The sequence below is a fragment of the Myodes glareolus genome, chromosome 22, assembly GCF_982192425.1.
Source record: "Myodes glareolus chromosome 22, mMyoGla1.1, whole genome shotgun sequence".
Lineage (NCBI taxonomy): Eukaryota > Metazoa > Chordata > Mammalia > Rodentia > Cricetidae > Myodes > Myodes glareolus.
In genome coordinates, this window is record NC_142047.1 from 49,671,913 (window position 1) to 49,689,983 (window position 18,071).

At 55.1% G+C, this 18,071-nt stretch overlaps 1 protein-coding gene across 9 annotated transcripts in view; it reads left to right on the plus strand.

Moving 5' to 3' along the window:
• The window catches only part of Gse1 (Gse1 coiled-coil protein), a 344,446-nt gene that overhangs the window by 301,772 nt on the left and 24,603 nt on the right, over positions 1-18,071 (plus strand). For 5 of the 9 annotated variants that reach the window (XM_048437406.3, XM_085681802.2, XM_085681803.2 and 2 more), the window contains one exon: positions 13,640-13,858. The exons of the other annotated variants lie outside the window; for them this stretch is intronic. In XM_048437406.3, coding sequence (XP_048293363.3) covers positions 13,640-13,858 — 219 coding nt within the window. The remainder of the gene's footprint in view (positions 1-13,639; positions 13,859-18,071) is intronic. 9 annotated transcript variants of the gene reach the window in all.

Consider the following 18,071-nt stretch of genomic DNA (forward strand, 5'->3'; position numbering starts at 1 on the left):
CAGGCTAATTAAATTCCCTTCGTGGAGGCGGAGCGGGAGCTGGGCTGCCCTCCCCGCTGCCCGCCTCTTCGAGCGCGGGGAGGTGGCGGGGGGCCGCTTAGGACCGCGCGGAGTAAGCTTGGGGCCGCAGGTCTGGGCATCGGAGCCGGGAGCGAGCAAGGGGCGCCCCCGCGCACCTGCCGCCTGGGGTGGGGGTGCCAGCCCGAGTTGGGTCGGTTTGGCGCTTGCAAACCAGCCTTTGTCTTCGTGTGTTTAAAGCACACTAAATGCTTGCTAGCCCCTGCGGTGTCTTATCTGCCGCGGTTGGGGCCCACACAGGTTGGGGTTTGAAAACAAAAAGCGGGACCACCAAATGAAAGGGGGGGAACCAAGATCTTTTTGTAAAGGGGACCGGAACAAAAGGCGCAGCCTCGCTCTAGGAGGGAGCATCGGGCCTAAGCCGATTTCCAGCACCGGGGGACAAAGAGGCAGGAGGTCCTGACTGGGCGCTTGGCTGTGTCTCAATCTCCTGCCTGAGACTGGTTTACCCCCTCTTCCCTAGGAAGACAGGGCCCCCCTGGCGAGCAGCCTTCCTCTGGGCGTCCGTGTTACTTAAGCTTGGCTACTTAAGTGTTGCTCAGCCTGTGTTTACAGCCGCCCCCACCCGCAGGCGGGGAACCTGAGGCGCTGGCTGTGTCTGACTCAGCCACTCAGTCGCCCCGCCACAGGTGAGGGGGGCCGGGGCACAGGCTCCGACTGGCAGCGTGTGTCATCTGGTGTGCTGGGTGTCACGCCCCACCGGGTGGACCGGAACAGGGTTGCTGGCAGGCTCACTCGATGGAGCTCTGCTGTACAGAAGCAGCTTGCTCAACACTTCTCACAGCCACCGGGTCACGCCTGACCACCTCCTGGGGGGTGCCCTGATGGCTTGGTACAAGGTTGGCTTTTGTCGCCTGGTTTGGCTGTTGGAGCAGAGGCTGGGGGGAGGGGGGGAGAGCAGGTCTCTGGTGAGCGGCCAGCCCCGAGACCCGGGGTCAGCCACGCCTTCGGAAAGGAGGTGGGAGGCCTGGCCTGGCTTTGGGCTCTGTTCTGTCTGCCTCAGGGCAGGCTCTGAACCAGGAAGGCAGAGAGGCCAGAGCAGGCCCTGACCTGTTGGGGGCAGCTATTAGGATCTTGGCCAGTTAGGGTTGAAAGGGGAGTGTAGTTTCCTTAAATTTAGCATTTAAAAGCTGATAGGAACTGGGCTTTATCACGTCCCATTTAGCTAACCTTGGGACTGGCCTGGGGCAATTCTGATGCCCCTAGGTGGTTTTTAATCGGGTTAGGGTGGCTGGAAGGTTCCAAAAAAACCTGACCCTTTGGAAGCCTCCGTTGCTTTTGGCAAAGTTGTCCCCTCTGGCAGGCAGGCGGCCTCTGGCCGTGAGTAACTTCCCTGTCTCTGGAGGAAGTTGGAAGCTGCAGATCTCAGGGCTGTGTGGTTTGAGAACTGCAGCCACCTCGGGACTCTGCATTTCTGGCCAGAAGGAGCAAAGAGGGCTGCGCCACTTTGTGGTAGACCTGGGGCCTGCACCTCCCAACCCAGCCCACTGAGTCCCTAGCTGCCCTTGACCCTTCAGGCAGGTGTGGTCCATTTCCCTGCTGTGACAGAGGTCTAGCCTTAGCCCCTTGCTGGCCTCCTCCCCTTCCTAGAGACGCGGGTGAGTAATAGCCAGCTGCCACTTTTTCCCCCTTTCCCCCGGGAGCCCGCAGGGGCTTGTGGAGTGAGCCAGCAAGGCCGGTTTTTCCTGGCCCCATCTGCAGCCTTGGAATGCCCAGGCTGGGTAACTCCAAAGCCTGGTGGGGTTGGATGGGAAGCCTCTGGGGGGAGCATGTTAATTACCAGTGTTGTGGCAACAGCCACAAACCCTCTGTGAGGCCCAACCCACCTCTTTTCCCTCTTTCCCTCCCTCCCTCCCTCTCCTGGGCTCTTGGGGCGAGAGCATGTTTAACCTGCAGAGATCGGTGTTTAAGGTGACATTTCAGCCTGGTGGCTGTGCGGCCGACCTGCCGACTCGCTTTAATTTCTGCCCCCATGGAGTCGTCAGATCTCTGAGGCCTGGCCAAGTGCAGCCGACCAGTGCTGCTAGCTTCCCTTCCTCACACTGGTCTCCCCCCAACACCCCCCCCACACACACACACACAGGCCACAGCCTGGGCGGTGACGTTTCTGAGTGTTCCTGTCAATCGAGTGCCTCCTCTGAACCCAGCCTTGTGCTCGCCGCCGGGAGGTGTGCAGACAGATGAAGCGGGAGCGCATCCAGCAGCAGCTCTTGGCGGCTGCCAACGTGCGCTCGGGGGGCCTTTTAATCTGGCTGCTACAGCTCTTCCCACCCCAGCCAGGTGAAGCTCCTTGAGCAGCCATGTATGGCAAAGGCCCCATCATTGCACAGGTTGCCCCTGATTTTGTGGCCAGCTCTAGGTGACACCTGCCCCTCCCTCCCTGGTGCCTGTCTCTGTGTGCCCACTGTTTAGGGAATAGATGAGGGCTAGCTTCAGGGAGACTGGGACTCAGGCCTGAAGGAGTGGTTGTAGCTAACGGGGAAATCCTGAGCCCTAGAGTGTTCTCAGTTACCGTGGAACTGCGAAAAGGGAGTCTGGCTGTAAGAGATTCTGGGGAGGGAGCCATCATTAACTGGAGTGTGGGCTGTGTGGAAAGGGGGCTCTGGCTCAGGAGTGTCATTATTGACTACAGTTTAGAAAAAAAAAAAACACTCGTAGCCAGGCCATGCCTCCATTCAAATAAATCTCTATGTCTGGGGTGGGACTTGGCATCTGTATATTATTATTTACTGTTTTAAAGATTTATTTTTATGGGTTTGTATGAATTCCTCCGTGCATGTCTGTGTGCCGTGTGTGCAGTACCCTCGGAGGTCAAAAGAGGGCATCAGATCCCTTGAAACTGGAGTTGGAGTTGATTGGGAACCACAGTGTGGGTTCTGGGAATCAAACCACTGTCCTCTCTGGGAGCCGCTGCAAGTGCTCCTAACTGCTGAGCCATCTCTCCAGCCTGTTTGTTGTGTCTAAGTAGTCTTAGTGTGTAGTTCTGGTTGGCCTGAAAAACTTTGTGGACCAGGCTGGCCTCATTCAGGATCTGTCTGCCTTTCCTGGGTTTAAAGACCTGCACCACAGCTGCACTAATTTATTCACGTTGGTCTCATCGAGCAGCCCAAGCGCTCTGTCTCTGTTCTTCTCTGATGAGGTCTTCTGCCCTGTGTGTCTGAATGAAGATGACCTTGGACTTCTGATTCTCTTACCTCTGCTCACAAGTACTGGAATTAAAGTGTGCTGCCACACTTGACCAGGTGCTGGGGATGGAGCTGAGTGTCTTGTTCTTGCTAGTCAGTCACTCTACCAGCTGGTCTTGAACTCCTGATCCCCACCATGCTTGGCTTTGGACTTCTGCATTGTCTTATTCCATTCCCACCCTTGGTCCTCCCGCTGGAAGGTCCTCACCCTGGAGATGATCTGGACCTGAGTTGTATCTGCTCTAAGAATGTTCTGAGCCCTTCCCTGTGGGTTTGCAGTTGGTTCCTTAAGTCATAATTAGTGGGGACTTAGGAGGTGCTAGGTCGGAGGGAGGGGCTACACTACAGATGGGATGCTGGGCTGGGAAATGGATGTGTGGGAGTCCTGTTTCGGGGAGGCACAGATGCAATGATTCAAGTGCCCCAGAGTGGGCAGAAGCCAGCAAAGCAAGAGAGGGGGCTAACATAGCCTAAGAGTGGGGTGATTAGCTGGCTGCTCCCAAACTCTTTCAGCCTCTGTGTGGCCTTGGTTGCCGACCTCAGCACTGGGACATTAGTGGTCTCCTGTGGCCTTGGGCAGATGCCTTGACTATCAGGTGCATGTTACTGGTGCTTATGGGACACCTGGCACCCATAGTTCCCTTAAAGGGTGATAGTGTCCCTGGAACTTGAACATAGATCTAGATACTCTGTCCTCTTGGTGGACAGAAGGGGCACTCTTTTTCTGTATATAAATAAGCCTTTGTGCCATGATGCTACATGGAGTCACCATTGTCCTGGAGCGTCACCTGCCCCTGGGATCTCCAAAACCAGCTGGAGTGCCTGTGTGCACATACATATCCTCTCCCAATCTGCTGCTCCCTCGGGAACCGTGGACTAGACTTTGGGGCTGGATTTGGGAGGCACTCCGGCACACCCTGCCCCTCATCTCTGCCTCTGCACTCACATGGTAAGCCTGTGGCTGCAAGCAGCAATAAAAGGAATCGATCTGTGCGCTCTTGGTCAGAGCTGTATTGATGTTGGACAGGTTAAGCCGTCCCAAAGGAAAATCCATGTGTTGAACTGAGGACAACAGGCTCACAAGTGGGGGCAGGCTGAGGCTGCAGATGCAGCTTTCAGGGCTCCTTCCAACTAATGCTGGCTTTCCTTTCCTAGTGGTGTTGGGGGCAGGCACTGGGGCCTGGCCTTGGTAGCATCCTGCAGCACAGTTGGGGCAGGTGTCTTCCCAGGATCTCCCAGGGTGGGCTGGGCAGCCTGAATCCAGGCACTTTGTGGCCAGATGGGGATGACCTGAGTCTTTGCATCCAGATGGGCTCTGGCCTCCCGAACCAGGCCTCCTACTTTGTGGTCAGACACTGGACCCATGGGGCAGTGTGCCAAGCTTGGAAAAAAGCCAGGATCCAAATTCTGTCCTGTCCCTTCTCCAGATCTCTCCCCAAGGGACAGGTTGCTGGCTGGTGTGAAAGGAAGACCCTGTTTAAACACTTAGGACAAGAGTGAATTCTTCCCACTCGGCTGCTGGTGAGCGCCTGTCTTTGTGTTTTTGCGTCGGGGGTGTGGTGTTTTTCTCACACATAGTGAGTGCACGCAGGTGTTCCTCCAGGTGCTGAGACCTGAGGTCAAACAGACTAAACTCTGCGCCCTGTACTCTGACACCTGTTTGGTGGGGAAGTCTGGCTTCCCCACTCCAGGGTTGAGGAAATGGTCTAAGTATCAGCCCTGTAGTGCTCATGTAGCCCCCAGTCCCTGCATGGTCAGGGACGACCCTGTTCGTCTTTGAAATGCCCAGGGTGACCACTGACCTCGCCTGGGTTGGGGAGGTGTGTGCTGTAATTGTTTCCCGTTCAGGTGGTGACCCTTCCCCAACTTCTCTTTTCCCAGAGCGAATGTCTGGTGAGCACAGCTAAGATGGTAACCATTCCTTAGTCCTGGGGCCTCAGACCTTCTCACTTAGGCGCAGTGTGTACCCCTTAACTAAAGCGCAGCTCCGGTTTCACGAGCTGCATGCCAGTCTCCGGGTTCAAGGTGCCGAGCAGAAGGCTTCGGATGGCTCAACTTACACTTTGAACTTTATGACAGAAAGCAGTGCACACTGGGTAGAAATCACACTTCAGTTTTTTGTTTCTTTTTGGGGCCAGGGGCGGGGCATGGAAACTACAGCCTTGTGCATTTGAAGCGTCTGCCACAGAGCCCTATCACCAGCCCCCCCCTTTAAAGATTTGTTTTCATTTTATATGTATTGGTGTTTTGCCAGGTGTGTATGTGCACCATGAGCATGCGGTGATCTCAGAGGCCAGAAGAAAGTGCTGGATTCCCTAGTTAGATGGTTGTGAGCCACCATGTAGGTTCCAGGTACCCAACCCAGGTCCTCTGCAAGAATAAGTGCTCTTAACCACTGAGCCATTTCCCCAGGCCCCAACACCACATTTTGGGGGGGGTGTTATTCTTGTTTGAGAGAGGGTCTTCTGGAGCCCAGGCTCGACAACTATAGCCAACTGACTGTGTAGCAAAGATGGCCTTGAACTTAGAGCCTTGCTAGGATTGCAGTATAGACTAACTCATCTCACTTACTATGAATTGGGACCTTGCTCTAGGGTACTGCTCTTTGGGGGCGGCCACCTCTCCTGGAGCCAGGAAGCAAATGCTGTCCCAGGTTAGCTGCTGGTAATAAGGGGAACTTTGCGGGCCGCTACCATGTTCAGTAGGTTATGGTTGTAAATGCACTTTACATTTCTTTTTTTTTTAATTTATTTATTTTTATTTTGTGTGCCTTGGTGTTTTGCCTGCATGTATGTCTGTGCGAGGATGTCAGATCTTGGAGTTACAGACAGTTGTGAGCTGCCACGTGGGTGCTGGGAATTGAACCCAGGTCCTTTGGAAGAGCAGTCAGTGCTCTTAACTGCTGAGCTATCTCTCCAGTCCTTACTTCCCATTCTTGATATTTCTACTTGTGATGTAGCTAGGAGCCTCAGTCTTATCTGTTACTTTGTTTTATCTTGCTGAGACAGGGTCTTACCATGTAACACATGGCTGGCCTGGAACCTGGAACCCGCTATGTAGATCAGACTGGTCTTGAGCCCACACCACACGCTTCTGTCTCCCTACTGCTGGGGTAAAGTTGTGCACCACCAGGCCCAGCTGTTTCCAGCTAGAGCCCATGAAATAGACTGAATTCTGGGAAGTGAGCCTGGGGCATTTGGGGAAGTGGGCTGGGGGGTTCTGAGAAGTTGACTGGAAGTTTCCTGGTGTCCATCCCTTATGCACCAAGCCTTCGACCTGCATGGCGGTTCCCAAGTGGGACTCATTTGTTGAATAGGCTTGAGAAGGGAATGTGGATTACTCTGTGGGGTTGGGAATGTGGCCTAGCAACGCTTACTGATCTGGCGTTTTGGGGGCTGGGTGATCACTTTGGGCTTGGGGTTGGCGAAACAACACTTAAAGCATGTACTGTTCTCAGAGGGGATGCAAGCTAAGTTCCCAGCACCCACAAGGTGCCTCCTTTCACCGCTGTAGCCCCAGGGGATCCAATGACCTATTCTGGCTGCCTTAGGTACCTGTGTGCAAACGCACATACAAACAAAAAGTAAATAAATTCACATTAGGCCTCGTGTCTTCATGTGTAGAACGCATCCGTGGGTCTTGTATGTAGACGTGGGTTGCTTCTCCATGAGAGCTCATGGTGAACGTGCCGGTGCCCACGCTGCTGGTCCCATTTGTTTCAGGTCAGGACTTGGCTGGCTCTCACCTGCCCTGGGGTGGAGGTGCTGATGGGGGAAATTGATCCTGTATTTAGCCAGTCTTGACTGTGAGTATTGTCTCCCCACATGGGAATCTCTAGTAGCCCGGGTCTCAGGCATTAGGCCATTCTGCTACAGGGTTGGGTCAAATCTGGGTTGTACACCAGAGGTTCCCCATTAGAATTCTGCAGGATATGGGTATGCTTAAGCTGCCAAGATTATTTGGGTGTGGATGGTTGGCCACTCAGGTGGACAAAGAACACGTGCAGCCTAGAGATGGTAACCCATTTGTCCGGGATTGTAGCTGTTTGTGGAGGAAGTTTCTCTCTGATGAAGGAGTCCATCTTGACCTGAGGGTACTTGGTTGGTTCCACCCCCAACCCCAGTGAGACATTTAATGATGTCTGGGCATGGCTTGTTGGGTTTTGAAGATGGTAGAAGAGTCCGCTATTGAGACACAATGTTCTAGAGCTTTCTTTCAGTCCTTGAGTGACTTTGTCCTAGATAGATGATGGGGGGGTGCACTGCTCAGAAGTGGCCGCTCAACTCTGCTGCAGGGGTCTGTAGTCCAGGTTCATGTACATTGTCAGTTTACACACAAGTCTCCGTGTGTCACCGCAATAGGACTCAGAAGTGGCCGCTCAACTCTGCTGCAGAGGTCTGTAGTCCAGGTTCATGTACATTGTCAGTTTACACACAAGTCTCCGTGTGTCGCCGCAATAGGGACCCAGCTGTCACTTTGAACAGCTGGAAGAAAGGACCTTTCTGTCCAGGCAAGCAGGCTGCCCCTGAGATACATCTCAGCCCCCAAATGGCTTTTTTTTTTTATTTTAAAATTACATTTCTTTAGTTTGTGTGTGTGTGTGTGTGTGTAGGTCAACTTGTAAGTTGGTTCTTTCCTTGCACCTTCAAACTCAAGTTGTCAGGCTTGGTGGTCAGCACCTTTCTGCGGGCCCCCGGGACAAACCTTGGGGAGAGCAGCTTAACTGTTGGTGATACAATCTTGGGCAAGTCCACAATCTAATTTGAGTGACAGGCGGATTTGGGTTGACAGGCTGCAGTCGGAGAAGAGGGATGCTCCTGGGTGGGCCTTTCCCCCACTTCCTCTTGAGTTCAGGAAGGAGTTAGCATGCTAACAACATGGAATGGAACCTGAGGGTCCTAATGGTACCCTGTGTCTCCAGTTACTGGAATCTGCATACTGGCCTGGCTGCTTGTGAGGCCAGAGCTGGGGAGTGTGTCTACGTGAGACCTAGAGAGACAATCGTGGGACCCCTGACTTGGGGATTTGTAGTTTTGTGGCTTGAATGGAACTGAATCTTCATTTTGGCCTGAACTCTGCCTGAAGGTCGTCCCTCTGTTCTCATTTAAACATTATATGACTTTAGGGCAGAGAGTCTCAGACCACTGTGTCCCATGCAGCCAGAGCGTGGTCAGCTTCCCATGGTCGATCAGGAAAGCCGAAGGTGACCCTCACAGGCTGCCCAGCCTGTGGCAGAGCTGGTAACTGGCTGGGACCAAGGAACTTCAGTGTAGACCACGACTTCCATTAGGGTATATGTACAGCTACCTCCTGTCTAGTGGGAAGCAGCCTGGCCAGACCTTGTCTTCAGCCCTCTTTCGGGAATCTGCCTGGCACCTAGCACCTGTTGATACGCTGAGAAGTGGTTGGTGTGTGGCTGTCTCTAGTTCTGTCCTGGGTACAGGGCCTTGTGGGAGAGGCTTTGAGTTAGGACTTCCGTCCCAACTTCTCATGTAGTCCCCTGGGTCTGCTCAGCTTCCTCCAGCCGAAACAGGAAGTGGGGCTGGAGGGCCTGTCTTGGTGGAACCTGGGAATCACTGGGGAGCTGGGCTTCACAGGCCTGTAGCCTCCCAGCAGGTGTCGACCACTCAGGGCCCTGACCTTGACCTGCTGGCTCCTGGCCTCCATCCTGTGGAAACTTGAAAGCACATAGCCTCAGTCCTGGACAGTTTGGGTGTTTTCTTTTTGGGACTTGAGGAGTCCAGCAGTGTCTGCTGAAAGGGCTCTTTGTGGCTGATGAAGTGTCTGAAGGTGCCTTGGGCCACACGGGGCTTGCTGCAGTGTACAGAAGCTGCTGCTGGGAGATGTTGCCTCTTGAGCAGCAGAATGCCTGTCCTCCTTGTCCCTCTGTAACTGAAGGCATGTGGTGGGCTCCCCACGACAGCTGTCTGCAGCTGGCAGGCCAGGTGCTGCTAAAGGGTTCCTGAACCTTATTTGGGCCATTTCCCAGCATCTCCTTCTGCCCAGTGGTTGCCAATTCGGTGGTACAGTACAGAGCAAACATACTTGGAGCCTAGAACAAGGTGTGGCTCTTCCAGCCTCAGTTGCCCTCTGGGGAATGGCAGAGCGTCTATGTCCGGGAGGCAGTATGGGATAGATGGCAGTAGACACGCTGAGGACAGGGCACAGCGAGGTCCCTGGTCCCTGCCCACAGTGTTAGCCGCAGCTGGCAAGGGGTTTTGTAGAAGGACAGGATCAGCTCTGCCTCCTGAGCCATGTGACTTGACGGCCCGTCCTGCCTGCCTGTTGCACAGGTTAGTTTGTGGGATCCTGTGGTGTGAAGGGCACCTGCAGGAAGGGAGCGTTACTATTACAGAAGCCACGTGCACGCGCCTGACTCCAAGCTAGTCCCATCGTCTGTCATTAGGTTACCATCAGGGATGCTGCTGGGCTATAAACTGCTAGTAGCCTCAGCCCTCGTTACTGGCTTCCCGACCTCGGCGGCCTTTTTCTCGGGTGGGTTTTTGCCTTGCTGGTGTGGGTGGCTCTGCAGCCCTTCTTCTGCCCACGTCGGGCTTCTCACACACAGCAGCCACTTAGAATAATCGCGTCAAATGTCGTTGCCATCTGTTGCCTCCCTTCCATCCCTGCTGCCGCCTGGGAACCCCTGAGACTCCTGATCTGCTGCTTTGTACCTCATCAGGTGATTCTCGGAAGCCTTTGTCAGCTGGCCACACACTGGCCAAGCACAGTGCCGCCTTGTCTCGCCCTCCCCTCCCGCAGCTGTAGAGCCTTCTGGCTCTCTCCTTCCTCTTGCCCTCCTTCCCTCCCTTACTTTGCCATTCTGGGCCCTGCACTCAGGGACTCCCCGTGCCACCTCCCCAGCCACCTTTTTACTACTTGTTTTGAGATGGGTTCTCACTAAGTCTCACTAGGTTGGCAATGAGCCTGCAATCCTCGTGCCTCAGCCCTCTGAGTACCGGAGGTGACAAGTTTGCACACCATTTCTTTGCACATTTTTGAGCCACTCGTGTGGCCCTCTTGTTTTTTGAACACTTAAGTCAGCAGGTTCTTGACAGCCTGGCGGTGGACAGAGAGACGCTGAGGAGTGTCAGCAAACCCAAGGTGTCCCTGTCCTCTGCCCTGCTGTGGCTGCAGGGAACCCCAGAGGCTGCTTAGGCGTTAACTGCACTCCAAGCCGCGGGTAGCCTCTTCTGCCTCCCTCATTCTGCCTGACTGCTTTATTCCCCTTTGACCCCCAGATCAGAGCCCCTGTCATATCCAGGCCACCCCCACTTGCCTGCTGTTTTCTCTGCTTTCAGGGTCTTGGGTCAGGAGCCACCATCTGCTGTTTTCCCTGCTCTGATGCCTTGTGCTGGGGGAGTCCTTGGGGGAACTGACCTTGGGCATACGGGTAGCAGCCTGTCACTATTGAACATCAGCAGGCCTCCCTACCCCACCCGTGGAGCTGCCTCACGTGGGTGCCTTCAGAACAAGCCGGCAGCACACATAATAATGAATTTATTATGAAGCCGTCCAGGCTCTGGGGATCACGTGGCACCCCGTACTGCCGCAGCCACCGGGTCCCTGCAGCAGGGTGACCCCAGCCTTGTTAGACCTTCGGAAGCATCACCCTCAGGGTAGCAGGGATCAAAGGGGGCGGGTATGGAGCCTGGACTGGGGCGGCTCCTGTCTGTTCACAAACATTTCAGTGTGCAGTAACGAGAAATGATGGAGAGGGGCAGATAGAGCATCCAGGTCCAGGCTGCCTGAGAGCTCGGCTCTGCTGGGTGCAGCTTCCCTGGGTGTAATTACCCCGGGGTGAGGGGCTGCAGGGGAAGGAGGGGGCGGATTGGTGCTTGAACCGGGCCTCCAGAAAATTCATCTCAGCTATTAGCTGGTAATTACAGAGCAGAAGGAGCAAGCCTGAGGTCTGGTGCTGGGAGGAGCTGGGATGAAAGGGACAGTAATTACGGCTTCAACGGGAGGGAGGCTGGGCTGATTAATAACTCCTGACATACAGCAGGAGGGAAGTGGCATTGGAGACCCCCCCCCGCCCCGGCCCTGTGAAGCCCACTAGGGTCAGCAGTGCAGGACCAGAGTGAGGTGAATTGGACAGTATCATCACCTGCCTGGTACCCTGGGGTCAGACCTTTGGCAGGATCCGAAAGCGATGATGCTTCTGGCTGTGTTAGAAACCTATGCAGGGAAAGGGGAGGAAACGCTCTATATGGGGCAGGCAAGGCAGGGTACACGAGGCAACCTGGCTGTCCTGGGCTGTTTTGTGGGTGCTCTTGGTGGCTCTCAGCTGAGTTCTGGATGGATCTAGAGAGAAGAAAACTGAGGCTGAGTTGGTTGCGAGTGAGTGCTTGGACAAAGCAGCAGGAAGGAGCCTGTATAGGGTGGTGCAGGAGGCCGCCTGGATCCAGGCTCGCTTCCCCGCTGATCTGCGTGGACTGTGCAGGCAGCCCCTGGCCTCATCCATCATGGCCCTTGCGCCACAGAGCTTATTCCCAGCTGTTAGGATAATGAATTCACATGAGGTGATCTCATAGATGAGGGTTCAGTCAACGGCTGGGAGCAGAGAGAAGTTAATAAATACCCCCTAATGAGGGCAGGGAGAGCAAGCATCCTGTGCCCACTTCTCCCCTCCTGCTGCCCCTGCCTGTTGGAGGTGGCTTATCTCCGGGGGATGCCAGGCACAGAACAGGCACCAGCTCTGATGGGTCTGGGCCAGTGAGTGAGGGGACTCTTGAGCACCCCCAGTTTGGCAGTGTCTCCGGTACCCGAAGCTGTTCCCTGCCCCTCCCCCACCAGCCCCATGTGCGCATGTGAGGAGTGATGCTAATTTTAGACTCCCCCTAATGAAGCCGCTCATTTGGCATTCTATTTTAAGTGACCTGACATGAGAGCAGTTTCCCAGGCTGGGAACATACTGATACCTCCAGGACCTAGGCTTGGGGGACCCCCCTAAGAGTGGGAGGAAGGGCAGCTATGCTCTGGACCCGAGGCTGCTGGAGACCCCAGGAGTGGGTCCCCCACAGGAGCATGATGGGGACACTGATAGCATGTGGTACGGAGGGAGAGGTCCTGCTCACCACACATTCTGTGCTCTACCTGCTCTCTGCCATCTCCCCACGCCCACTGAGCCTGGCGTGTCTGCTCAGACCCCCTAGGCATCTTGAAAGCCCCCACAGTAGCACATCTTCCTCCTCAGATTCAGGAGATAAGCCTGCAGCTGTACAGCGAGCTGCAGCTCTTAGCATCTCCATCTGCCTTGGCGCCCGCCTGGTGTGGGTAGCTGGGTCTGAGGCAGCTTGTGCCACACAGGACATAGCGCCCGCCGTGCTGGAGTGGTCCCAGCCCTACTCTGAGCCACCTTGTGCTGGGCCTACCCACTCATATCTATGAAATGAGTCCAAGGACACCTTCACTGAATGGAATGAGGGGTGGAGGCAGGTGCCGGCTTGCTGGGGTGGAGGAGCTGGTGGCACCTGAGGTAGCTGTGCAGTGTTGGTGGAGGCTGAGGCTCAGGTCTGTGCGGATTGGCATTTCTTGGCTTCTGATCAACTCTGGTTAACGGCTCATTCCAGACCCTGTGCTACATCGTAAATTGCCCCAAGGTTGGTGCCTGGCGTCTCTGGTGTGGGTCAGGGACTGTGAAGCTTAGCTGGGCAGGTCTGGCTCACAGTCATGGATGAGACCTTTGGGGTGGCCTCCTAAACCAGGACTCTGCCAAGGACTGTGGGAGCTTCTTCTCTGGCATTGTGGCTTGAGTGTTGTTGTCTATCTGCCCCGGGGACTGGAAGGCCAAGAAGGGCTTCACCAGGGGTTGTAGTTGTCTGTGTCCTTTGCTGCCAACCCTTCCTGTCTGACGTAGATTGGAGAGTCAGGGAATGTAGGGAAGGTAGGACCCCAGGCTGGCCTAAGAAGTGACAGGTGCTGCGCTTGCATCGCCCCCCACTGGGGCCTTGGGTTTCCTTCTCTGTGTTATGGGCAGTTGTGCAGGCATCTTGGATGCTGTTGCAGATGACTGGTAGTTCCACGCCCCGTAACTGTCAGCTGCTTGTTGTGTTGTCTCGTTGGTCATTTCAGCTCTGTGCTCCAGGCCCTGCCTCAGTCTCCCTCCTCGACCCTTGGGTCTGGTAGGGCCCTGGATATGACGCTTTGGGGTACCGTCTCTAGGCTTGGTTCTGGAGAGCTGGTCCAGGGGCCAGCGTCGTTGAGGTGCCCTCACACCCGTGGGGTCAGTTGGACTGTGGGAATGGGTCTGCTGTCTGCAGTGCTGGCTGTGCTCTGCTCTCGTGGCCTTCGGCTCCTGCTGCATGCCGCTGCAGCCCCTCTGGTGCTGGCGCTCTGCTCTCTGGGTGACACTGGTTCTTCTTTTCCTGTTTCAGGCATGAGCCATGAGCCCAAGTCCCCTTCAATAGGGATGCTTTCCACGGCGACCAGGACCACCGCCACCGTCAACCCCCTCACCCCCTCGCCACTCAATGGCGCCCTGGTGCCCACCGGTAGCCCGGCCACCAGCAGTGCGCTGTCGGCCCAGGCCGCGCCATCCTCCAGCTTCGCTGCCGCGCTGCGCAAACTCGCCAAACAGGCAGAGGAGCCCAGAGGTAAGAGGCACCAGGCCACCAGCTCGTGGGATGCCCCCTGCCCACCCACAAGTGCATCTCTCTGGCTGGCATGGCCACCACAGGAGACAACTGCGCAGCCTGCGTGTCGTCCCACCCTACGCTGCATCCAGACAGGACCAGCCTGGATGCAGCCGGCATCATAACTCTAGCTCCTGACCCCAGGCCTGTACCCTGCTTTGCTGTGCCTTCCTCTCTGCCTGCCTCTGCCCTCTTTAGCTTCAGTGACCACTGTAGGAGCTCCTTGGTGGGCAAGTGGACTTGCCATGGGGAAGGCTGTGGTGATTCCGAGTGGCTGTGTCCTGGAGCCCCGCCTCACTCGAGGGGTAGCCTCTTACCTGTTATTTGATTTAATTAGTGCCAGCCGTGTGCCTCCCCATCCCTGGTATAGCAGAGGGCATGGGATTTCTGGTATAGCCAAAGCCACTGTAGACTGTATATCCTTTTGACTCTTCCTTGTGATCGAGTGGGCACATGCCCTAAAGGGACCAGAGATTTGCTCTGAGCTGGGACATACTGTGTTGCTTTGGGCAAAGGCTGGCCCTTTCTGAATTTAGTCTTCTTGTTGGCACACAAGGCTCTCAGGCCCCTTGGCTCTGCTTTCGGGGCACTACTCGTGCCCTGTAACATGCTAGTCAGGGACTGCCAATGGCACAGATGGGTCAGTTTATTCCTGCACACTTGAGCCCTTTGGATTCTGGCACCTCCAGGACTCACTGCTCAGAGGCAGGTAGCCAAAGTATGGAAACCCAGGTGCCATCTGCTTTGTCTCAAAGTCTCAAGGCCCTGGACCCCAGGGATGCTGCAGGAACCATGATGGCCTACACTCAGGCTTGCAGAGGAGTGAAGTATACTCTGGGTGTGCATTTCCTCATTTGCTAGTCTTCTCTGTCCTGGGGGCTGGCAGAGGTGGGGATGTGACTGGGCAGTAGGGGTACCAGAGCCAGGGGGAAGGTGGTCCACCTCCACCCAATGCAGGCCTCTCCGTCTACCTTGTGGAGGGAGGCTGTTGGTAAGAACCACACCTGAACCAGCCCACCTTTGTTGGATGCTGGCCTGGCTCTGGTGGCCCTGAGGAAGAAGCTGGCCACATCTGCTGTCCTGGACTCTCCCAGCACCCAGTGCAATTCTAGGGCCTGTTGGTGGGCCGAGTGCCAGAGGCTGCGGGCCTCGGTGAATGGAAATAGGGTAGATGGGAGACAGCAGGTGCAGTGTCCCCCAGGCCTACCCCCTCTTGGGTACCTGGGTACCTGGGAATTTCGTGCCACGTTGGAACAGGGACGATGGGGCCAGCAGTGCAGCCTACTCAGGCTTGTGTTCGCCGACTTGTCTCCTGAGTCTTCCCCCTGTGCAGATGGGGACCTCAGACTTGGGGTGCTTGGTGTCTGGGGACCTCGGGGCATCCTGGCACAGACTCTAGTGTCCAGCTGAGCCTGGGCCTTGGTCTGCTACCTTACTGGTCCCTGTGGGCATCTTGACAGCGGAGTGAAGCGAAGGCCTACCCCCCTCCCCCCCATCTGCAGGCTAAGGTGTTGCCAGGACCCTTAGTTGTTCTTCGCCACCTCAATTTGGACCAGGCTGTTGGATTGGTGGCATTGCTGGGATGGTGTGTCATACAGATGCTAAAGCTAAAGTTCGGGGGGGGGGGTCACAGTAGAGGATCCTCCTGTCCCCTGCTGCTCCCACTGCTGAGAACTTCTGCAAGGACCTGAACAGCTGGAGCTAGGGCTGAGGCAGGTAGTTCTAGGAGGAGGAAGTTTCTTGTTCAGTACCCACCACCAGTATGGTGCAGGAGGACTAGGTTTGAGGGCTGTGGAGGGCTGTATTTGCCTCCTGGGCTTCGGACTGTCAGTTTATCGGAACCCTTATCAGGTAGGTGCTTCTAGACTACTTCATTCCCCAGCCTTATTTTAAATTTTGTTATGGTTTTTTTTTTTCCCCCGAGATAGGTTTTTTTTTTGTGTCATCCTGACTGTCCTGGAACTCGCTTTTTAGACCAGGCTGTCCTCGAATTTAGAGATCCGCCTTCCCCTGCCTCCCTGGTGCTGGTATTAAAGGCATGTGCCACCACCGCCCGGTTTAAATATTTTCTTGAGACAGGGTGTTTTGTAGCCCAGGTTAACCTGGAACTGTTTGTGTAGCTTGAATTTCTGTTCTTGATGGCTGCCACACCCAGTTTACAGAGTGCTGCAGATGGAACCCAGGCCTTGTTTATGCATGCTAGGCAAGTCCTACCCCTGAACCAACCAGTCCCGCTCAACCTTTAGTAGTGCAGCTGTCTCCTTCCCTGGAATTCCAGAACATTTTCTGTGTCCCTCTCCCTGGATTGCTTATCTACCCTCAGCCCCTCCCTCAAGTCCCCAGTCCCTAGCCTGCTCTGATAGTGCGAGGTTGGGTTCGTGTGTCTGCCGTGCGGCTCCTGCCCTAGCTGTTGCATCCTTTGCCCTACTGTGCAGGGCATCCAGCCTTCCCGTGCCTATCACGTGGGGAGGCAGGCAGGTAAGGCATGCCTCCTCGCTGGACCCACCCGATGTCTCACTTCTCTCTGACTCTCTGACCATGTCAGTGAGAGAGGAAGCTGAGCCTGAAGATTGGGGACACTGATCTCAGGCAATTCCAGGCTTGTGTTCTGAGGCCCCTACAAGGCAGGCTCTGAGCTGCCTACCCTGAAAGCCTATGGTGGCTCTCTTTCCACTCCAATAGTGGAAGGATCTTTAGTAGAGGGGTGGTGGCTTCCAGAGCTGGTGCTGTTGCCTTTGCAGGGGCCTGCTCTGTGCACCCCACACCTCACCCCAAGCTCTGTCCCATGCCCACCTTTCCTGAAAACATTGTTGTATTTTTAGCCAGCCAACTGTGTTCTCCTAGGTTGATGTCTTATCTTCATCGTGTCTCAAGGGTACAGTTTAAAAATTCAATCCAGACAATGCAGTCAGCATTGTCTCTCATTTGCTCTGCCCCAGAGAAGAGAAGCTGGCCCCTCCCAAGTCCTCCATTGGCCCCAGGGGCTCCGTCACACCCAGCTGAGCTAGGTGGGAGCCCTAGCCTAAGGGAAGGCCAAGGTATGTCAGGCCAGAAGATGCTAGATTCACCCAGCCAGCTCCAGTTCACATCCTGACACCTTTAATTACTTGCTGTGTGCCCTGGCAGGTTGGCTTAATTCGCTGAGTGTCTGTTTTTTTCTTAGGACAAGTGGGCTGCCTCTGATGTCGTCTGTTTTGATCTAGAGAGAACATACAGAATGGACATAGACTGCCTAGTGAATATGGCCCTGACTCCTTCCCCACGTGCTATTTCTGGGGTCTGATTGTTTCTATACCATCTTCCAATTGGCGTAGATAGATTTTTGTTGTTGTTGTTTTCGTTTGTTTTGTTTTCAGAACAGGGTTTCTCTGTAGCTTTGAAGGCTGTCTGAGAACTCTCTCTGTAGAGCAAGCAGGCTGGCCTCGAACTCACAGAGATCTGCTACCACCACCCGGCTAAGATTTATTTAATTATTACATATACAGTGTTCTGTCTGTATGTATGCTTACATGCCAGAAGAGGGCACCAGATCCCATTACAGATGGTTGTGAGCCACCATGTGGTTGCTGGAAATTGAACTCAGGACCTTTGGAAGAGCAGCCCATGCTCTTAACCTCTGAGCCATGTCTCCAGCCTCTCCATCTTCCAATCTTACTGGCCCTGACTCTGCTCCCCCCCCTCCTGGCTTAAACCCTTGCTAATGCCCTCAGTCTGTAAACTTAGGGGAACCTAGTGAGCCATTGAGGTTCTCACTGCTGTGGTTCTCTTGGCCTGGCTAGGCCTAGGCAGCTGCAGGTCCAGTATCCTCTGACCTCCCTATGATGCCAGACACGGGCTTTCTAGGAAGAAGGAGGACACAGGGAACACCCCAGCTTATACACTGGTTTCTGGAAGAAGCATTAGGCTATGGGCTTAAGTAAGTCCCACCCCAGGCTGGACCCCTGGATCTTTTCTGCACTGGCTGCTCCCATCAGACTCTGAAAACCATCCCCAGGCTGCTCAGCCATCCTGAAGCTGCTCCCATCCGTGTGTTGTTGACAGCATTAGGTTCTCAGCTGCATGGGATGGGATTCACTCTCTCAGGCACTGCCCTTTCCCCAGCACAGAGCTCATGTTTCCCGGTGGCCAAGCACAGCTTGAGAGGCCGCCGTTGGGCACGCCTGTTGGCCCTGTC